Below are 23167 nucleotides of genomic sequence, written 5' to 3' on the forward strand. Positions count from 1 at the left end.
AATGAACACCATGAATATTTAATTAAGTGTTTATAACTTGTGACCCACCTGTAAGACCAGGTTTTGTTTAGATTTCGTGCAATTTTACATTGCTTTATTTTTGTCGGTTGTCTTTAATAGCAATAGACATGTTTATAATCTTAGAACGTGCTTGCAAAGCATCTTCCATGATAGATCAGCTGGCCTTTAAAGGTTACTACCACAACCATGCCATAACTTCAACAGGGATATAATGAAGCTTCTACAGTCACTTAATGCTTCATCAGATCAAGAACAATCTAGTTCTAGTTGCTTTGCCTGCTGGCTTAAGGAATGCCTATCCTCGAGAACGTGATGACATTTGTCATGTTGAAATGACATTTCTAAAGGTGGCAATGAACGGAGATGGAAAGCTATGTTGCCCAAAGTAACCTTTTCTTTTAAAGTTGCTTTAATATTGACATTTTAAGGGATCTCGGGATTATGGGGTGGGGGTGGGTAGGTGTGAATTCAGTACTTTTCAATCCAGCTAGGACAAACGGAGAATCCTAAACTACTTGGGAGCTGGAGGTTGCTTTCCTGTTCCTCGCGATTCTAGGATTCTAATTTTATGCAGTGGAAATGCGGACTATCAGTATAGAACTATGTAGTGGTCTATTATAATGTCCTCAGCAACTAAAAGTTAATATCCTACAATACAGCAACACTTAAACTCCAGAAGCATATCATTTATAACATAAAAAGTACCAATTACAGGTTGAAAAAAGTTTTACACAATTAAACAGGTAATAATTGCAAAACCAATGTTTTAATTATATTAACACTCAAATGAATATGAGTCATGAAATACTTTAAAAAGGTTGATTACGTGCAACAGTTCAAGAAAAAAAGCATAAAACAAAAGTCTAACAATCTAATAATATGCAGGAAAATTAATAATAAATTAAAAGGGTTTAATGTTATTAAAGATTACAGCAAACCAATGATGCTGTAGAATATGGGAGAGAAATGTACAATTTGTTTGCATTTCAGGATTCCCTGAATTAAAATAAAAATCGACTCAAACTTCTGTAGTAGAGTATGCAGCACTCTTAATCTTATTCACTATTAATACCTCTCATTGCTAGTGTTTTGGAAGATTCATGTTCATCTGTTTTCCATGGTGTTTTTCCTGTGGTTCAAGTCCGGGGCAGGTTATGGATACATTTGGCATGTAGTCTGGGGTTGGGTTTTTTCCTCCAGATTGCATTCCGCAGAGTCTTTGCAGCAAAGTAAACATATGCACCAACAACAAATAAGACAAGAAAAATGTAAGAGGCACTTAGGGTATTTCTCAAACAACAAATTTGTTCTTGGTGGTTGAACCGCTCTTGGTAGCCGTGTCTGTGTGAGATTGGTAGCCAATAGTCATCTTCATGGGAAGCCCCAAGCGCTCCTTGTAAACTCGCCTGTTGACAAGAAAATGACACCATGATAGGACGCACAGAATGTCATCACATATATTTCCAAATCTAAATATTTAACCAGAAACCAAAGACCCGCCTCACCCTATGTGTGTCACAGCTTCCCGGTTCTCAAAGTCTGATGTCCAGACAGCTATTTTGTCTCCTTTTGTGCGGATGTTGACCACAGCTCCGCAAACTTCATCACTGTAGTCGTCAAAGGCCTCTCCGACTAAGCACAGGAGCTGGTGAAGGGATGGAGGGAGAGAAAAACAAAAATCTAAAAATCTCAAAGGTCTTTGTTTTGCCCTATGGTATGTCATTCCCAATGTACAACATTCTGATGATGACGAAAAAGTAACAATAACAATAGATTCTATTAAAGCTAATCATCTCAAGTTATCTAAAGATAAAGAGCCTTAACATCATAGTTAGAGATATGTACATGAACAAAGTTCAAGGATTGGGATGATTTGCCTTTAAGCAGCATTACAGCCCAAATTTAGGGCTGTGCAGTGTGCATCCTTGAGCATGGCTATCCACCCTATCTCAGACATTTTAGTCACAGATCCCTCAGAAAACTTGCAAAGTAAAAACTTGTCACTATTTCAAATGAAAAATGTTTTTTTTGTAAGTCAATATAAACTATGTAAAATACAAGATGGTGCAGGATTCCTTGCTTGCTTACAGGCTATAGTGTGCTAAAGAGTGGGAAACTCAGTGATGCCACTGGTGACTAGAAGTATAATAAGAGATTAAAATACAGCTTCTGACAACCTGGGGCAGCAACCTAGCCTCCTGACCCTCTTTTTCCAAGATTAGGCGACAGGTCACTGAAAGGATTTCCTAACATCCAATTAATATCAATTTCAACATTCTGTAACATCTGTAACACATTTTTGGATGGCACTGATAACGGAAATGTCCAAGTCAGGGCCTGTGTCCACTAATGACCCTCTTAACGTCAGCATTTTTTTTGTCGCTGCACCCACAGTGCTCTCAGTTGAAACTAGTTTGTCTGGAACAGAGCTGCTGCTAATGCCAGGTGACAATTCTTTTACATTGTTTTTACGTTTTCTTTGTAAAATTTCTTTGAATAAAAGCAAATATTAAGCATACAGAGCGATATAAAATAGACTTAACGGTGAATACCAAAACACAGTTAGTGGACAAACAGGCCCTCAAGCAGATATCCATGCAGGTCCTGGACCAGGGCTACATATTACCCTAAGCAAAAACCCAAACAATAACAACAACTCTTTTTAAGCAGTCTACAGTCACTGAAAATGATTTGTTTACAGCTTAGTATATGCTGAAAGATATCAGTATGAAACATATTGAAAAAAAAACGGTATCAGCAGACAACAGCAGTGAACACAGTGCTGACAATATAGTCAGTGCTGTTGGCTAATTGACGTGTCATAGCTTGCTAGATGTCTGTGTTCCTGTCAGTGACCTTTAGTGCAGCTCACTAGAACACTTTGTGGACTGCAGACTTAGCAGCAAGTCAGCCAATTTTCAGATGCTCTCATTTGATGGTGTTGTGACCACTTACACATTGTTGTGACACGTGTATAATTTTAAGAAGATTTTGTTGTGCAAAACTATGATGACAACACTAGAACAATTGGTTTTGTGAACAATCCGTTTTAAAAGGTCTGAGAACATGTGATAATGACTCATATAAGCAGTGTGACAAGTGTAATGATAGAGTGGTGCAACTAATTATGGCTGCCAGCAGGTAATAAATGTCCTGCTTTGGGAAGAGACTGAAGAAATGATTAATAGCATCACTCATTTCAGTGACAACATTAAACAGGACACAGCACACAGCAGTAAGACCTACAGTTTCAAGCCAGAAGCGGTCCAGGTCTAATCTCCTCTGCTGCTTGTTGAGTGTGATCAGCCAGCGGCCGCCACGCTTGTTCCTCTCGTCCTCCCACATGGGTTCAATGCCATCCTGAAGCAATGGTTCAAATTGTCAATACATATCCGGAACCACTGCACAAAAACTTCAGAACAGTCTGTATTAGTGACAGTTTCACGTGATTTCAACATTGCCTGCAAGAAATATATACCTTACATATTACATTATAACAGCAGAAAATCTTTAAATTGGATTAGAATTCTAAATTGGTAGCAAGAAATCCACATGTGCCCAGTGATGGTTAAACATCTTTCTCTCAAATTGCATTTCTGCTCTTTTACACAAGCTTTGCCTTAACATTCAGACTCACATAGCAGAGTCTTGTATTAACTGTATATCAAATGTTTTAAAAATGTAATTGTACAAGTGCTGATAAACGTACACCTCTTCGATGAGGTTTACTAGTAGCTCACATATGGTTAAATAAAGATTGTTTTGTTTTTGTCTCTCTGTTAATGATTATGTTTATTTTCCTTAAACCTCATATGTTGACAATTCAGTTGGGTACTGTTCTGATTTGGGGATCTTTATTTGATTCCATAAAAATCTTGCAATTTGGCTTAATTGGTAAACTGGTAATAAAAGGTTTTTATTACATTGTAGTTTCATTTCTAAATATTCTCATATTATATATATACAAGGATTTTGAGATTTAGAAAGGAAATTCTGAGTACAGTTATTAAAACAACAGGCAAAAGAGAACTTTTCCTTCCTGTACTTCATGTTTAAATGATATTAACTGAGTCTCAGGCAAAGCATAATTTTACGATTTAAATGTATATATTCCAAATTCAGAGATATTTGTGAGATATTTTAGCCGCTGACATGACAGTTTTTTGTGTCACTGAGCCAGAAGTGAGAAATACCACACTGTTTTCCTTGTACATATTGTTAAACACACAATACAGTAATGTGGACAGGCAAAAATTGTTTCCTGACATGGTTTTACCATACTTTGATACCTATATGACCTCCTCACTCTCTGCATATTTACATGAATGATCATTCAAATGTACCTTAAATAGGGAGTAATCACAGCCTGACATGAGGTTGCTTGACAACTGGATATGGTTGTAGAGACTGAAATGAGGAGAGCAAAGCATTAACAAAACATGCTAACCTACCAGTATTTCTATTTCATTGTAAAGTCATGATATCTTTGGGCTTAAGTCGCTCCATGAAAGTACAGGAAAACAAAACCACTCAGAGAGATTTATTGCCTTACGCCCAGAAATCTTCAACCGTGTCAAATTTAGAGATGAGTCGCAGGTTGGCCTGCCATGTTTTGCTCTTGTCGTTCTTGAAGAACCACAGGGACCATCTGTTGGGCGAAAACAGAACATGGAATTTGCATAAATGTCACAAGCCCCTAATTAAACACGAGGTAACCAAAAGTAATCAAAAGCCATTGAGCTTCAGAGCAAATGAACAATGTATAGATGCATCTGGATGCTGTTATCTCAAACCGCTCAATAAATCAAGCCATCACTTTAATGGTCCAATTGTGACGTTGTGTCATACTTTGGCACTCAATTCTCTTATGACTCAGCATCTCCCCTTTGCTCTTTAGAATGGGGAGTAATGAAATGTGGCTGTTATAATGACATTATCAATGGCTTCGGAAGGTGTACTTTATCAAGAGCACAGTGTATAAGCACCACAGATTGTCCGGTAAAGTTGATTATGACATAATAGGAAGGCTTCAGTTAATGGCACATTTGTGAATCCCTAGTTAAACGTGTGTGATAATACAGTATATATGAATATTTGACTCTAGTCCATAATTTAATGCAGTTTATATAGTCCAGTCACATTTCATTAATGTCCAGTTCAGACCAAAGATTCAAGACGAGATGGTTTGAAACTTACAACTGATTAGAAAAGGCGCAACTTCTGAGACCCACCAGTTTACACCTATGCGACTAGACAATAGAAGATGGTGTTTCGTCTCCTTAGCAATGACTTACTTTCCTTTCCTTCTAATGGAGCAATTTTCAGTCTTCAAATATGAATGAGGATAGTGACAGTGAGTTACTTGCTACAGTTGCATTTCAACTATTGATGAAAACAAAAAATGGCCATACATGGACCTCATAAGCACAGAAATAGTAATAATAGAGACAGTATTTCATTTGTCTAAATGGCTTATGATCAGGCTGCACAGACAAAAAAACGGTCAATATAGCACTTTTCTCTATGATGTATCCCATTACACAGGAGTGGGCATTTCTGGTCAGCGATTCCAGCCAACTGACAGGGTGTAACTGACCTGACCAACTGGCTGGCTGTTGAAACAGGTGATGTGGCTTGTTTTCTAAATCTAGCCAGCTTAGATCTTACAAGATGATGGCATCAGTCAGATTGGATAGAGCTGACGGAGACGTTAACAGCGCTGCATTTTACCCCTGCCAAGTTCCAAAACAGTTTTCTCTAATTACAAATTTCAGAATCAGTTTCATTAGCCAAGTATGTGGGCACATACAAGGAATTTGACTCCTGTTTTTCTTAACTTTCAATGTACAGACCAGACTCGTGTCTGAGCTGGGTTCAGATTGACTTGTATGAGGTCATGCATGCTTGTGCAACCCACTACCCTGTAAAGAAATAGGCAGGTCATGAAAAAAAGAAAGAATGATTCTGGGCTAAACAACTTAACTCGTACGACTAAATGACTTAAAGCTACGTTCACACTGAGGGCAAATGTGTCCCAAATCCGATCTCTTTTTTAATGACAGTGTGAACAGCACAAATCACATGGAATTTGATTTTTTCAAATCAGATTTGGGCCGCTTTCATTTGTGATCCTGAGTCAAATACTGGTCTGATGTTGCACACAGTGCGACCCATCATTTCCATCTCCATACTTGGCCAGGTGCAGTGCCAATGATGACAGCGCAGCTATAGTGGGTTGAAATTCCCCACGGGCTATGAAACTAGCATTCGGGATTTTGCGGAAATCTACTCCGACTGGGCAAAGCTGGCAAAGATTGCCAGCACAATTTCGAGTGTTCCGAGTCGAGTGTGGCTGCAGAGCGTGGATTCTCGGCCGGAGACCGACAACAAGCTCTCCATCATGCACGCTTATTCTGATGCGCGCTCTCTCTAATACTCGCAGAAACACACACACTCACACACACACAACTAAACTAAAAAAGGGACATTTATAATAATCATCAACATAACTACCTGTGGCACCAACAATCGTGCCCACAGATATTAATACACTGTCCAGTGTCCATTACACATGTATTGGAGAATACAGTCGTGTGATCCAGCAGCAAAAATAAGTAAATAAACATTTACAGGCGACCTTTCTTTGATGGTCAGCAAACAGAACTTTAATAAACATGATATTCCGTCCGATCCTGACGGCGTGTCTGGACATTTAAATAATTAATTAAGTTAGCTGCCGTGCCTCGTGTGTAAATGTTAAGTTTCGTTTCTGCTTAAAAATAGTCAATGCGTTAACAACAGGCTATGGAAACTTAAGATAAAAAGGCCAGGCCTACTCCAGTCCTTATTATGTAGGAGACAGTTTGTCTTCTGGTTTTGGTGAAGAAATAATAACATGTCGACATGCTGTGGGGTTAGTCTGGTGCGCTGTCTGTTGACTGTGAGACCTGCCGTGGAGAATACCCTGTCAAAAAAAAAAGTCTAGCATGAACTTCCATGGCACACATGTTTATTTACATATGACAGCGTGCTGTGCGTAGTCTTTGTTTTTTTTCCTTTTGCGCATGCGGTCACACTGTAATCTGATATTGGCCACATTTTAAAAATACATTTGTGTAATAATTTTTCCAATAGACTTAATTCATGGGTTGCAAACCTCACAACTGAGCTGTGAGATAAGCACTTGAATGTTTAGTGTCCAACTTCTCCTTTAGCTGACTGGCTTTCTGCTCGGCTCTTCTATTTGACTCTTGTGGAGACAAATATCCTTGCGGATTTTAAATATACATAAAATATTCAATTGTTGCATGTTGCACCTAAGTGAGTATGGACAGAGAGAAAACACTGAAACCCTCTGGACAAGTCACCGGACTATCACAGACAATGACTGTGGGGAAATAAAGTCTCCAATCCATCAGACTGCATTTGTTTGGACTGTGAGACAATATCCACTTTAATACTTGAAGAACATGAAACCAAACAGACAGAACCGGGGCCACAACTAACCCTGTGAACCTCTAAGACACTGACTATGGTTACAGTAAAATCAACCATCAATATTTCTATGATATAGTTTTATATACCATGAAAATAGTTGCTTGAAAAAAGCCCAGAATGTAAGAAATTATCAAAACACAAATCCATAAATCATATACATTTAAGGTTGTTTTACAAAGTTGACAATGTAAAGGTTTAACCCAAAAGGCAACTGGACTTGGTTAAAGTTCATGAAGACGTTTTGCCTCTCATCCGAGACCCTCAACCACCTCCAGTTGCCTTTTGGATTAAACCTTTGAATTACCATGACATGGATGAGTGAGAACCTACATAGATAAGTTCACAATAAATATTTTTGCTGAAGTAACTTGTATCTTGGGCGGGAAAAGTGTTATACATATATGGAGTAAACAGTATTTTATACTTGGTGTAATATGCAAAGACAATTTGGTAAATTATTCAGCGTCCTTCTGGTCTGCACAGCGGTCATTGTTTTTGGTGAATGTTCTATTTGCTTTCACTGCTATTTGAGCTACCATTCAGATGTATGCTTAAGCCTACCAATCAAACAACTGTATGAGTCTTTGGAGCTGATGACAACAATTAAATTTAGAATGTTTATTTCAATGGCATTCTAGTCAAACAAGTGTCAGTCAAAACTCTTGTAATTTAACTGCCAACGCAAAGTAATGCCTGACCACAAGTAAATAAAAGAAAAGGAAATAATTGCTTTTGAATAAATATAACTTAAATATAAAAGGGAAATAATTAATACAGAACAAACCAGTTCTTTACCATTTAAACTGCTAATTATTTCTTTGAATACTTTAACTGTCTATGAAAAATAAAAAAAATGTTTTAAAAGCACACAAGTTCTAAAAGCTGGTACTCTTTAATCAATTTGTCTAACCAACAATACAAAACCCAAAAATTGTCACGTAAAATCACACAAAACTGAGAAAAATAGCAAATGATCACAACAAAGAAAGTGAAACCATTGTATGTCTACATTTTTTGCTCAGTATAGGCCTACCTGAAACATTAACAATTGTTGTCAATTATTTACAATAAATCTACTCATTCATTAACTGACAAGTTAATAACAGTTATTTAAGGCTAAGGTAATACTAAAAGTGATCTTAAACTTTAGATTTTTATATCCTTAAACTGACCCTGATATAACTGTCTTGAAAAAATTTAGTTGCCAACACTAACCTGTTCTGGAGGGGGTGTTTGATGTAGGCCTCTGGGCTTACTATCTCCTGTCCAGACTCCTCAGCTCCATCTTCATCAGGCTGCGTTGGACTAGGGTTGGTTTCCTTAAAAACAGTCAGATAAGGATCAGATACATACAGTACAAGGTACAATACTTTTTATTGAATTTATATTATTTGATAGGGACAATGCAATTTCACATAGTTCCAGTACAGAGCAAGAAACTAATGTGTTGCACAAGTGTATAGTTTTCGCTAATTTTCAACTCTTGTCCCTAGTTGGGCCTTAACATATACTGTACAATGTAATACAAAATAAAGCAGTCAGTATCATAAAAAAACATAGAACTACAGATACATAATACGGTGTAACAACACACAAATACGATACAATAATACAAATAAGTAATTTAAAATACAATAAGCTAAAAATGACTGGTTAGCTTTGAGCCAGCATTTAACCTTTGTTGTGAAAGATTTTATATCAGGGATTAATTTGATGTCAGTTGGTAATGCGTTCCAGAGTTGACAGCCCTTAATGGAGAAAGCGGATTGTCCAAATTTAGATCTTTGATGTTGTATACAGTTACCCTTATTTACGCTCCTGGTTACACTCTTACCGTCCTATATATAGAAAGTATAACTGAAGAACTGATCCCGTAACAGAAATATGACATTGAATAACAATAACATAATCTCTATAGTGATGTCCCCACAGCCGTAAATTACGTAAATGAACCAGTCAACTATGGCAACTGGATAATGGTGTAATTAAATTAAACGCAATGGTTTTTTGGGGGTTTTTTTACAAAACAGTGACATGACTGTGTTGCTTATATTCTCAACGAAATAAGTCATTTTGGATTCTTTTCAAATTGAATTATCTTAAATATATATATTGCTTGACGTAGCATAAAGCGTTCCCTGGTGGAGCCCAATATGAACATCTGGCACACATTTCATTGTGACGTGAAGCTAGAGTTTGGATAGTTCACTGCTAACATGATCCACTGCTAATAGCAAGTAGCATTTAAACGTCTTGACTTCCAAGCTCGTCTGTATTTGAGCCGAAGAAGTTGGTTATTAAACGTTAAAAACACCACGCCATTAATTCAGATTGTCACTTCAATACTTGGTATCACCTTTAACAAAACCTCTTGATTTCGGCATGCTTTGAATACACTAAAGAGTGTTAATTTGGGAAAAACAACTTTTAAAGTTGACCCTCTAGCTTTCTTACCGTCCTGGTTTAGCTAAATTAGCGTTAACATCAGCCTATTGAGTCCAACTAACGAAGTCGTTATCGTGGAGGTCAGCAGGGAGCATTGTCAACAAATTCTGACAGTTCTGCTTTTTGTATTAATTACACGTCGAATCATGTATCATATTTGTCATAAATAATTGTCAGTCGGGTTTTCCAGTTGACCTTAGCAACAGCAAACTGACAGATTTTGTCATGGAACGTGCGTGGATCACTTCCCAAAGGTGAATGGCACGTCGGTTAGCTGTAACGTCAGCCTTAGAGTTGGGAGCACTCACGAGCATTCCTGTTTTACGCCTGGGTCGTGGCACAGAAGGCAAACTTCAAACTAGTCAAGACAGCATGTGTGATTGTAACAACGAACAATTACCTAATGAGTACTATGATAAACAGTTGTAAAATAACTTTTAATGTGATCTAGCCTCGTAATGAAACCAAATAGCAACACAATTGTTTTGATATGTTCTTTAGAGAAAGTGCTCACCGGTTCGGCGGTCGCCATCTTACAAATCTGTGTTAGGAAAGTTTCTGTTGATTGGACCGAGCTGCCCAACGTGACGGCACCGCTGCGGACATGCGCAGTGTGCAGTCGCTGGGTGGCTGCTTCTCTGCGACTCCACCCCTCCTGCAGACGAAGGCATGGCGAGCACCGAGGCTAGAAGGGAGTGTGAGACAGAGGGCTGCAGCAAGGACGCCAAACTTCAGTGTCCCACATGTATCAAGCTTGGTATTCAAGGCTCATATTTCTGTTCCCAGGTACTGCTGCTTTTTCGTTTGTCCAGTTTAAAAGCCGGCTCTGGTAACACACCAAGGCCCGGTGTCTTATCACGAGGCTGCTAACTGTCAAGCTAGGTGGACATGTGTAGATGCTTGGTAACCCGTTAATAACGTAAATACTTTACGATAAGTGAGTCATTCTAGCATTGTAAATGTATACAGATTACGGAGTATAAATAATGCAGTCAGTGATTGTAAATAATGCTATCCTTGTAACACTAGGCCTAGGGAAGACGATGAGCTAGCGTTAGCAAACTGTTGGCAGGTTTGCTAAGTGAGTGATAGAACGTCCCTGGTCAATCAAAAAACCTATATTGGGAAGTTATTTTGCTGACAGCGTTAATCTGTGTATTAGTGCAATAGAGAACATTCTGTAGGTTACAGGTACACTTGTAATGCAATAGGCTACAAGTGATGATGATTGAGTTGTAAAGTCATTATAGTAACAGAGTTTATGAGGCATGATCGACCCCTTGGTGCCACAATGTATGACCCTCATCCTGCACCAAAGCCCACTCATCTGTCAGTTTTAAGATGCATTTCCGATAGACAAGACCTTATTTGAGTAAATGCTGCCCTTTTGACTTAATAGTCGCCAATCTCTACTAAACAGATGTTCAGCTGGTCAGGATTTATATGAAAAGTGAGACAACTTTTAGTACTCACAACCCATCGATACATTCCATGCAATGTTCTTTTAGTGCATAGATTTATGAAGGGTTAGGTTTGTTGGCAGACCAATCTTCTGGTGCCATGGTAGAGGCCTAGAGGTATTTGCTGCCATTGCAGTCTAAGCTGTGCAATCTGACCCTGCTCTCTATATTTCCTTTCCTTCTCTGCTGTTAACACCCTTTGAAATGAGCAATAAATGACAGAGATTGTGTTAAGGATACATGCAGAGATATATTTGGTCTATAGTTCTAGCTCATCGTGATTTTGGGGGTTCTCTGAATGGGTTGTCCATCAGCATAAAGATGAATGAGAATGATTTGATTAAACCCAAGACCTCTCTATAGATGTTAATCCACATTTATAGTTTGTTTTCTGTGTTTTTATTCACAGGAATGTTTCAAAGGGAGCTGGGTGTCTCATAAATTGCTGCACAAAAAAGCAAGTATGTGTCACTGATGGATGTCACTTCTGTGCTTTGTTTACGTCAAATTCTGGGGTGGAATCATTCATAGCATATCATTAGGTTGCCTGGTATTTTGGTTAATAATACTCAAAGAAAAAAGAAAACTCGCAGTTGTAGAAACCAACAACTGGACCTATACATGGTGTGCAATTCTACCCTTTTTTGAAAGTTGATACCCTTAACTGTTAACTAACACAGTGGTGCCAAATGCTTTAGAGACTTTGTGTTGTGTTTTGTTTTTTAGAGGAGGACAAGAATCAGAATGAATCTAAGAACTGTGTGGAAAAGGACATCAACACAGACCCATGGCCGGGCTACCGTTACACAGGAAAACTACGCCCTCACTACCCACTGGTAAGTACTTTTATCAATAAAAAAACTTGTCCCAAATTTTTTAATGTGTGCGTCAATACATACACCATACAGTGTATCCCCTAGAATCTTTATGATGTTGTGTGCGGTCGTGCATCAAAGCCAGGCCATATTCACAGCGTCAGAATAAGATTAGATGAATTTAAATAAACAGAATAAAGCGGAACTAGCTTTAAAATAAGAAAAGCAAGATATACAATTACACAGGACTCTTTCAAAATGAAAAACTATCTCTGTTGCAAAATCCATTGTTTGTTGATGTAAACCAATAGAGAATATCTTATTCAAATTAATTTTCTTGCAGTCGTACCAAGTAAATATAAAAGAGTGGGGAAAACCTTAGTTGCTCTGCATTACTTAACAAACATCACATAAGCCCCTTTTACATTGCCAGTTTAAGACAGGCCTGCTACGCCTCTGTTATGCCACATTTTTAATGTAAAATGCACAAAGACAGAATGGTGGGGTGAAGTTGTTGAGTAAGTAACAGAGGTGTAACGCCGGGAACACACCGGACGCCGAAGCGCCGCAAATAGCCGCGGAGCGGAGCCCGTTTCCTTTCGGCGCCCATGTTAACCGATTGTGTCGTTCAAACCAGACGCACCGCGGCGCACACCTCTGCGGCCGGCTCGCGCCCTGCAGCGATCGTTTCGGAGTCTGGTCTATTTTTTGCGCGAGCCGCGAGCGATCGCGTCAATCCTGGCAGGAAGTCACACATGAAACAACGAGAGAATCCGGTCAATTTTCAAAATTAAAACAATTTTCAAAATAAAACACCGCGATTGACAAATGCGATGTTATATTTGTATGCTTTCATATATTTGTCAGTATCTAAACAGAGCGCGGGAGAGATGAAGATACACACAGACACACACACACACACACACACACACACACAAGAAAGAGAGAGACACAAAGTGGACTGGCTATAGGGGGTGCGGGCGGGGTGTCAAAACACACACGCAAACAGAGAGAGAGAGAGCAAGAGAGAGAGAGCATGATGAAAAAACAGCTCCAAATGTGAGTAAACGACAGCTGAGGAGCAGAGGCGCTTGTCGACCGGCGAGGAGAAATGCGCGTCTGGTGTGAACGGAAGTGCTCCGGCTCGCACGCGATTTTCGTTGCGCGGCGCTTCGCAGCGCTTCGGCATCCAGTGTGTTCCCGGCGTAACAAGGGCAAAAAAAGGCTCCATCAGTGTAAACAGCAGAGCCGGCAGGACAGAAAAGCACCATGTGTATATGTGAGACTGTGCTGTTTGTTAGCACGTCACGCAGCTTTTGCTTATGCAACGCCAGAATGCTATGTAAATACACACCTTGTTGCTTGGGTAAAGGCAAAATGGCAAAGGCGGAGAAGATATGGAGCTTCTTTACGGCGCTGTTGAGGAGTCGCAATGGAAAAGGGGCTATAGATTGCCAGCTAGCTAAAAAGTTAGATAGGCTACAAATGGTAGCTTAGTAGATAAACAGATTCCAACAATTCCTCTGTTGGAGAGAACCGTAGGTACTGGTTCTATATTTCCCTTGCTCTAATATTCGGTAGACCACAGAGTTGTAGGCCCCATCCACCCTCTGAAAACATGTGATGTATCATGATATATTTAATAAGTCCACCGACGTTTACACTTCTAAAATGTTCAAAGTAGATTTTAGAACTAGCAGACAAAAAGAAAATGTTCAGTTGCCTTCAACAGAAGCAGGTGAGAAAAAAGCTTAATTATAGACCCTACTAAATGACCCACCAGAAGTGTGGTGTTTTCTTTGCAGAAATCCTGCCCTATTTTGTTATATTGCTGTGTTGGAGATGTTTCTGAATAGCTCAAGTCCAAAACAAGCAGACACACAGTTTTTGACTGTGTGTCTGCTTGACAGAGGGAAGAGCAGAGAGGCCAGCTTGCAGGACAAAGCATGTGCTCTGATTTCATTCAGTCAAAATCTGTCACCTTACCAAAGGTTTGTGAGAATGTCTGTGTGTGTTTATTTGTGCTTTAGAACCTAACCACCGGGAATCAAGAAAACACAATTTTATTACATATTTTACCAATCGATATGGTCCATTAACTTTCAAGTAAAATGAATAGAGATTGTATCAGTAACAACAAATGGTATAGAAAAAAAAGGTTATTGATACTTTTGACAACCCTTGTTCATCATATGTGTTTATTCCACAGGTCACGATGTTTGGAGGTGTAAAAAGGATAATTACTCACTGTTCACTGTCAAGTCAGTGCGACAGCCCAGCTTGCTAACATTAGTGTGTTTTCACCATGAGTTGCTGTTGCATATGTGATGTGCATATGTTTATTCTTTTTAGTAAGCATTCCAGTGTTTTAAAATTATTTAGAGGACAGCACTGGGGAAAAAAGGGAAACTTACAGAAAATCACTAACAAGACTTGTTAAATATTGTATCTTGCTTCAAGTGTTTTCTTATCAATTAAATTATGCAAATTACATGATTTAATGTTTCTATCCTCTTCCTGCCCCTCTTCCTGCCCCTCTTATAGACTCCCATGAGGCCTGTGCCAGGTGACATCCAAAGACCTGACTATTCTGATCATCCCAGAGGTAACCATGCTACCTACTTCAGGAAATATTACTTCAAGCGATCATGCTGGCTCATTGCCCACTTACAAAGTATTTCCATCGGTTTTAAACTGTCAAAATGCAAAAATAACGATATTTAAGTTTTGCTTCTGGGGAATCTTTAGGAACAACATCAGATCAATGCTATTACGTTGACATATTGTTTACATGGAAGCATAACAGCTGGGCATCACCGGAGAAGAAACAATTACAGGAGTCACAGACTATGACTTACAGACATATAAGCAGCATTTACAATCACGTAATACTACTGTACTCCGCAGGTAAAATTGCCTGCCTCTTTCCACACTCAAGTGTTATGTCCAAAACCAGCTGCAGGACGTCTGAATAACTATATGGCCAGTCAGCCATCTGTTTGTCTTTCTGTCCTACACCACAGCCATATTGTTAGCAATTTGTTTTATGTCTTGCCCACATTACACTGCAACATCTTCTGACTGAAATTTTTCTCCTGACAGAGAGTAGAGAGCTTATTTACACGTGTGATTTTCTTTTCAAACATGTGAGTGCACATTCTGAGTTGCAAGTTTTTGAAAGCCTGTCTCAGTGTGCTTGAACAGTCTGGACAAAGCATTCATCGCTGCATTTTATATAACTATTTGGATGAATACACAGTCAAGCTGGTATATCTTGGGCTGATGGCAAAAAAACTGTATTGTACATAAACAGAATAGTCTGAATGTCTTCACACATGTAGGCAGCGCTAAAGACAGAACTAAATGAAGAACAAGAACAAATATTCTTCACATTTTGTAGCAATTGAAAGAGAAATCTACTCACTTCTGAATGTTTTATATAATATGGTGTTGTTGCTCCCAACCAGCTGCCTGCAGTAAGCTGCATGCATTTTATTTTTATTATGCTGTGTGAGCCGAAGACTGTACACAGCTGCAGAATGAGATTTCTATTAAGTAGAATTGCTGGTCCTAGTATAGTATCACTAGAGTTAATTTGATTCGATATAGCCATTCAATTTTATGTAGCTATATTTCTCCTAATGACATTAATTTTAAAGCTGATATTTTAGACCTTAAAACAGGAATTGATTTTGCTTTGTTGAACAGTCCAATAATCGCTCACTATGAGCTCTTGCCACTATTGCTTTTAGATTTATTGCATGGGAAAGCCAACTCTTACGACCAGTTTGCTTCTTTGTGTTAATCATCAGACACCTATAATTGTAACCTGGCTTATTTACGTCTATTTCTCTGGGCAAGTCATTCGATGTGCAACCATGGCAACCTCTACATCCTTGTCATCTGACGGCATAGATTCATGCTCAGGTAGTCATGGTTACAGTCTCCTTTTATTCTCTAGTGAGGCTGTCTCAGGGACTGAAGCACAATTGGTACAGGCTATTTTTTAACATAACACTATTATTTAAGTGTCAGATCACAGGCATTTGTTTCAATCAGATATGAAATGGTGATGATTATTACTAAATAGCCTATTAGGAAGAGGGCCTTACCATAAGAAGACATTTTAATGTCCACACTTTGATTTTTTTTCATACTTTGCTTCTTTTCTAAGCAGCTGTATCAAAGCATAAGTAAGTTAAATACATTTTTTCACTCACACTGTAGGCTCCTCAGGTTTAAAGGAGGGCTGTCTTTGACATGTACAAAACCATGTCGTAAGTCTGTGTTGCTAGGCAACTGTTCATGTTCATTCGGCAATCAACTTGTTGAAATGATAAATTATAGATCAGCGAATTGTTGATGACTAGGTGCTTTGACCAACATGTATTTAAACATTTCCCTGATGTGCTTTCAGTTAAAGATTAATGTTCTGATCTTATAAAATCTATTATAGAATTGCAGGTAGTCTTTTCTTTTGCCAAGCTGAAGCAGTGGCACCTGTGCTTCTGTTCTTCCTCTAACAGTAACAGACCTCCTCTGTTCTCTGAGTCCACAGTGTGAGTGTCATTAGAGTCGGCCACCACTCAGATGCTTATGCTGTAGCTTATTCTACGCAGCTTGTTATCCTTTTTTAACATAGCACTGTAAGATCTTTACATTGTTATTAGACATTAAGGTTATCTAAAATTTCCAGCACAAAAAAAAAAATCCTTTTCACTTCAAATTCTTAGCTTAACGAAATCTGTGCTCAGTTGAAGCTGACAGTAGTCAAGACACCACAGTAGGTAAAAGTCAATAATAAGGGTGGGTAAAATAACTTAAACCACCTACATGCAGAGTCCAACATTAGGTTGGCCATCTGCCAAGGACCTATCAACTAAAAAACGTACCTGCAAAAACATTTTCGTTAACCTTGGAGGCAAATACTGGACTCTTTACTACACTACATTTTTAATAGCAGTTATTGTTACTAGTTATTTTGCCAAGCCTATACAATCTTTCCTCCCCCCTTATCTGTGAATCACCAATCTCTGTAAATTTTCTTTTAACTGTTCTTTCACCATGCTCTTCATTTTTATTTTTATTTTAATATTCTCCGACAACGTGCTGCCATATACTGGCAGACATTTGTCCAGTGTACAGCAAGGCTCTATTAGATAATTGTGATTTATTCATTGACTGTCACAGGTTGCATGCCACCACCAATGTTCATAATCAATACAAACAAAGCATGGTCAATCAACTTTTACTTGTGTTTTACAAATGAGGATTCGTAGTGAATTACACAGGTCTCAGTAACATGCCAAAATTGTTTATTTCATTTGCTTACATAGAATTTTGCGTGCGTTTGGGGAGTTAGACGTGGACCCTTCCTTCATGGAATACTAAAAAATGCAATGGGTCTTGGCTGAAAGTGCTCCAGTTAATGTGTTACTGCTAAATCATAGTCTAGATGATAAAGCCTTGTGCCTTTTACTTTAGCTGACCCGTATCATATGTTATAAAAAAAACTGATAAGGAGTATAGGAGTATTGGGAGTAAATCGAGCTGTCTTGGTTAAACTTGATGCTGTGTCTAATTATTGACAGACCTACGACAGCTGCTTTGCAGGTTCCCCTTTGAGTCAGCTCATCAGCTTCATTGAGTATCAGCATGTGTATGATGCCAGTTGTCTGTCTTTGTTTCCTTCACACAGGGATATCTGAGTCTGAGCAGTTTCTGAAGGGGACATCACAAATCAAGATCCTTTCTCCTGAGGACATTGAAGGCATGAGAGTAGTGTGCAAGGTAACATAATTGACTGTTGATGCAGTCATGGTGTTGCCATGGTTCGAATTGTTATACACTTAATGCATTTCGTTTTTTTACATGTGTAATTTACAGTTGGCACGAGAAGTCCTGGACATTGCAGCAATGATGGTGAAACCGGGTATTACAACAGAAGAAATCGACCATGCTGTGCATCTGGTATATATAAATATACACAGACAGGTTTTTAAGGCCGGGTTGTTTTTGTCCTTTCTTGCACAAAGCAGCCTTCACACAAACACACAATATGATTCCGTGTTCCGTTTTTTGGGGGGGATATCCTATGCTCATGACCAACGTAGTAAGCTAATCCGATGGACTTATGATGATGAACATGGGTAAACATTACACCCTGACATCAATATGATTGAGCATGTTTGCCTGGCGACATAAGCATTTAGTACAGAGCTTGACTTTTAGTCTTGTTTAAATCAGTTTCAAAATTGTTGTGGGACATGACTTCATTCTAATGCCTACCATAAACTGAAATACTTTGAAAAGGCTTTGAATAACTTTTATAAGTCTTACGCCCTCTCACATCTAATGATGTACCTTCCAGTCACAGATTACAAGATTTTGCAACGACTGGGTATCCTGATGACTACTCACAAGAATTAGATACACAGATGCCCTTGTGTGCATACAACAACACACAACATACTGGTAGTTCTCTTTAAATCTTACTTTGTATAGGCTAGCATACGCTTCATTTGTACAACATGTAGGCAAATACACTGTCATGTCCCAGTTATCTAAAAGAATCAACACATACAGCATTGTTTCACACTTCTTTTACAATTTAAAGGGTACACCTACAAATCTTACAAAACTGTAAGGCAGCTTCATCAAGGGAAGGTGGTCAGTCATGTTTTTTCTCGTTGCCTCTGCAATCTCTCTGAGCAACATGCTTTGTCTATTCAGGCTTGTTCAGCAAGGAACTGCTACCCTTCACCTCTCAACTACTACAACTTCCCTAAATCCTGCTGCACCTCTGTTAACGAAGTCATTTGTCATGGCATCCCAGACAGAAGACTACTACTAGAAGGGGATATCCTCAATGGTATGCCTGTTTCATTATACGTTAGATGATTTTTGGACAATCTATGGCTGCTTTACATTTACATATTATGATTATGATTACCTTAAAACTGCAGTTTTTAAAAACATACTTTTGCTCACATTGTTGTATTCTCAATGTCAAACCCAGTCCTAGGAATGGTAAAGTTAAGTTTTGATGTAGGAAAATGTTTTATTCACGAGTGTTGGGAAGAGAAGATTCCCCCTTCATGACAAATGGCTTATACCAGCATCCTGAAATGGTCTTAGCAGGAGTTAGGCCAATTTTGGCCTCTTTATGAATATTTCTGCCAAGGCGATGTCTTCCACCCGCCACTCCCCTCAGAGCGTCTGATAGAGTTCTTGCCAACATCTCGTTTCTAACTGCGTGGTCCGACAAGACAAATTGTTTCATTAACCTTTAACAGCAGGGACTTGCTTGTCAAATTCTCCACTCTGTATATGTCTCCTTAAGTTACAAAAGTCTCTGTTTGTCCACCTGCAATTCAGATTTTATCAGCAGTATTTACTCAATGTTTTGTTTGGCTTTGGGGTGGATGTTTTATAAAAATGCATTTACACTTAAGGTTATTTTTTATATGACTCATAAAATGTACTTCTGTTGTGTTAAACAAAATATAATCTAGTTTGTCAAATTCATCTGTAACACTCATTGTCTTACTTTTTTTTAGTGGACATAACTGTATACCACAATGGTTTCCATGGTGACCTCAATGAAACCTTCTATGTTGGAGATGTGGACGAAGAAGCAAAGAAACTGGTTCTGACCACATATGAATGCCTTATGCAAGCCATCGACTCCGGTATGAATTCCAGCTACATTTCCTTTTTTCTTTTTACTGATGATGTGTGCTTACAGAATACTACACTGACGGATATGATGGTACTTATGCAACTTAATTGCATGTTGTTTAGACTTTAGTTAAGTTAAACAGTATATCAGTAATAATACAGAAACAGTACTTTTCTCTATTTTTAAGCTCATATCTACAAGATGTTCTGTAAGTGCTCAGAATAATGGAAAAAAGTAAAGTAACAGAACAAAAAAACTGCACTTAATTTTTGACTTAATGCTTTCTTGCTTGCATTTATTTAATTATTGTTTTATTTTTTACAGTAAAGCCTGGCATTCGCTACAGAGAGTTAGGTAACATCATCCAAAAGCACGCTCAGGCTAACGGCTTCTCTGTTGTGCGGAGCTACTGTGGCCACGGCATCCACAAGCTGTTCCACACTGCTCCCAATGTGCCACATTATGCCAGTGAGTAGTCACATCCCTGCCATCTTACATGTTTCAGATCTCTTTGAGTTTTCATGAGGTCTCCTACAACGGGATGCTTTCTAAATTCATTAATTTCCCAGAAAACAAAGCTGTTGGAGTTATGAAGCCTGGCCATGTGTTCACCATTGAGCCCATGATATGTGAAGGTAAGTCTAATTGTCTCTGTATGAATAATGTGAACAACAACTTTCTTACAATGTATTTCTCATCCTTTGGGGTTCTGAATGGCTTATCTGGCTTTAAAAGGAGGAGAATTAAGGAACACTTTATTTTTCAGTTTGTCTAACAAATCTGGGGATACAAGCATTTTTAGGCCAGCCGAAAAAATTTAACTCTTCAACCAACTTTGTATAAATACTCCTTATGCATAGTATTCAGAGCCCAAAACATTTTGAAAATCAAAGCTAATGAAGATTTCAGGAACAAAGCATTAAATGATCAATGCATGGTTCATCATTTAATGCCTTGATACACAGCAATACACCAGGGACACAGTCATACATTAAAACAGGTCACCAGGATCTTATCTGGCTTCTTTGCCTGTGTAATGGATAGTATGCAAGTCATAGCAACATGTGTGTATTTGTGTGTGATGTTTCAGGTGGCTGGCAAGACGAGACATGGCCGGACGGCTGGACTGCTGTGACGAGAGACGGGAAGCGGTCGGCTCAGTTCGAGCATACCCTGCTTGTGACAGAGACCGGCTGCGAGATCCTCACCCGCCGCCCAGAGGACAACGGTCGCGCTCATTTCCTGAGCCAAATGTAGACTGGAGCTGCACCAAGGACTGGACTTTCAGACACAAACAACCCAGCACCTCTGGGTCTCACACACACACATACACACTGACACACACACAAACACATCTCAAACAAGAGGCACCACTCCTAGAGCTCAGTTCTAACAGTGGCTCTCATTGTTCTTTGAATTAAATATTGGTTCCTCAAATTAAATGGAAGTACTTGAATGTGTCTTATATCAAACAAGGTCCACTTTTTTTAGTGAGAACTATATCCTCTGAAGGAAATATGAGAGTATTTATTTGGTTTGGTTTTGCTTAGTGGTTGGGCTTGAAATCAAGCCTGTTTTGATCTCTGGGGAGTTTTTACCAGCTGGCTAGTTGTTGTCTGTGGTGTGTGGAGCTCAGGGCAAATACAACTAGTACGCCATGCTTTGCTTCTTTTCTCTCTGCCTCTGCTAACCTAATCAGAATTAATTTAAATATCCCAGAGATGGACTGAAAAGAACTGGCAATACTAGAGACAGAGGGGTCTTTCCAAGAAACTGGGTAAACAAGTCTAAAAACAATGTCATCTACCAATTCAAAAAATTTTCAAGACGTAAGAATAACCCAAGGCTAAAAAACTTGCTTATTTTAATTTAGAGCATTCAAAAGTTCAAAAGCAGACATATGTATGAAAAAAGGCTAAGCTAAGATGACCATCTCTTTGTTGGAGCTTCATATTCAAATGAATTTAAGATCAGGGGATCCCTTGGTGGAGTTACCCACAGAAGTAGTATTATATAAATATTAAGTACGTTGTTAAAGGTTTTTGTCCATAAAATAAGAATTACTGAGTTTTCATTAGTTATAATGAGCTCTGTAAATGTAAGGGAATCTACGGAGTCTGACATGTTGCACATAAAGTGGGCTTAGTTTTGCAGCCTCCGTAGTTTCTCTTACACACTTGGAAGAGGAGGGTGAGGGGAATGTTTGTCAGTTGGTTGCAGTCTGCAACCTCACCACCAGATGCCTCTAAATCCTACACCCTGCTCCCTTAATGGAAAGATAAGGGGGTTGTATTAATATTTTCATCTTACTCTCAGCATGAAGGCAAAATTAGGGACATTCTCAAAATGTTGAACAATCTGCACTGGTTTTGAATAATTAGCTAAAAACAGCTTAATGCTAGCCTGTTTGCCAGCCCTACACAGTACCAAGTATTGCTGTCTTATTTATCTGTTTACGTGTCCAGTAGAAGCACTGTTACTTAATTGTTATATCCTGAATATGGCTATTATTAGCGCACAGTTCCCCAGTAGTGGACGTCAGACATGGTTGCTAGGAGAATTGTGACGTAACCACAAAGCATCTTCATAGGTATCCAGAATAAGAATAACGACATAGAGCACAAAGTTGTTAAAGTGCTGAACTTGTTAATCCTGCTTTGAGGAAAACTGTAAGTGTCTCGTGTTTCAAATAGCTCTGGTGTAGCAAATTGAGCCTTAATGTGTGAATCTAGAAATTAAAACTTGCCAGGTAAATAAAGGCACGTTGAGTGATGTTTCCCCTTATCTTAACAGTCACCATTTCTGTTTATGTGGGGGTTTTCCTGGTGTGAGCAGCATTCATTTCTACATTTTCAGAGGACTAATGTGATCGCAGTTTCTCTGTCATCTTTGTATTTCTTCTAATGGAGTAATAAATGACTCTTCTGTAGCTCTGTGTCAGTGAGTTTGTCCTTCAATAGATTGGTGATCGAAATCCAAAAGTTGTTCATTTGCAAGCCGCTTGTCACTGGAAATTATGTTCTGGATATCTGTTTCCCTTAATGCCTTTTTAAACCCAATGAAGTGCAATAATAGTCAAACAGTATTCATTAATTTCTCAGTGAACTGCTAAGATTATAAATCAGAACCCCCCAGCACACCAATGATACAAAGTAGAGTAGACTTTCTTATGGCTGTATGGCAACATGTCATAGAGTTTGGAACGTTTTAATTCAAAGAGTCAAACTGATTTGTTAAATTTCTTTAAA

The 23167-nt window shown here is 38.7% G+C and overlaps 2 protein-coding genes across 3 annotated transcripts; one reads left to right on the top strand and one right to left on the bottom strand.

Moving 5' to 3' along the window:
• Positions 1-801: 801 nt before the first annotated feature.
• On the bottom strand, positions 802-10503 carry eif4eb (eukaryotic translation initiation factor 4eb). Its single transcript, XM_069661542.1, has 7 exons — positions 10478-10503; positions 8734-8837; positions 4574-4669; positions 4365-4428; positions 3268-3381; positions 1527-1666; positions 802-1427 (listed from the first exon to the last, which is right to left on the bottom strand). Exons 1-7 carry the CDS (start codon positions 10493-10495, stop codon positions 1313-1315), a joined length of 651 nt encoding a protein of 216 aa, XP_069517643.1. The 5' UTR covers positions 10496-10503; the 3' UTR covers positions 802-1312.
• A 114-nt stretch (positions 10504-10617) lies between these two features.
• Positions 10618-22839, top strand: metap1 (methionyl aminopeptidase 1). Of its 2 annotated transcripts, XM_069661539.1 has the most exons (11): positions 10618-10749; positions 11833-11884; positions 12150-12259; positions 14783-14843; positions 17937-18028; positions 18125-18208; positions 18971-19109; positions 19798-19929; positions 20244-20387; positions 20489-20554; positions 21010-22839. In XM_069661539.1, the coding sequence occupies exons 1-11, from the start codon at positions 10633-10635 to the stop codon at positions 21174-21176; spliced, it is 1164 nt and encodes a 387-aa protein (XP_069517640.1). In that variant the 5' UTR covers positions 10618-10632; the 3' UTR covers positions 21177-22839. The 2 variants fall into 2 exon arrangements, with proteins under 2 accessions (XP_069517640.1, XP_069517642.1); XM_069661541.1 differs by lacking the exon at positions 11833-11884 and having other exon boundaries at positions 10646-10749.
• The last annotated feature ends 328 nt before the right edge of the window (positions 22840-23167 follow it).

The sequence above is a fragment of the Semicossyphus pulcher genome, unplaced genomic scaffold (genome assembly GCF_022749685.1).
Source record: "Semicossyphus pulcher isolate SPU_LCO1_2020_fin unplaced genomic scaffold, fSemPul1.0.p SCAF_14, whole genome shotgun sequence".
Lineage (NCBI taxonomy): Eukaryota > Metazoa > Chordata > Actinopteri > Labriformes > Labridae > Semicossyphus > Semicossyphus pulcher.

Bases quoted from the DNA above. Each gene is read 5' to 3' on its own strand.
- metap1 (XM_069661539.1), top strand. From the start codon at position 10,633: ATGGCGAGCACCGAGGCTAGAAGGGAGTGTGAGACAGAGGGCTGCAGC. The intron at 10,750-11,832 runs GTACTGCTGCTT...TTTTATTCACAG, and splicing joins GCTCATATTTCTGTTCCCAG to GAATGTTTCAAAGGGAGCTG. The intron at 20,388-20,488 runs GTGAGTAGTCAC...TTAATTTCCCAG, and splicing joins CAATGTGCCACATTATGCCA to AAAACAAAGCTGTTGGAGTT.
- eif4eb (XM_069661542.1), bottom strand. The intron at 4,429-4,573 runs GTAAGGCAATAA...TCCTCATTTCAG, and splicing joins ACGGTTGAAGATTTCTGGGC to TCTCTACAACCATATCCAGT. The intron at 1,667-3,267 runs GTAGGTCTTACT...TCCCTTCACCAG, and splicing joins ACCGCTTCTGGCTTGAAACT to CTCCTGTGCTTAGTCGGAGA.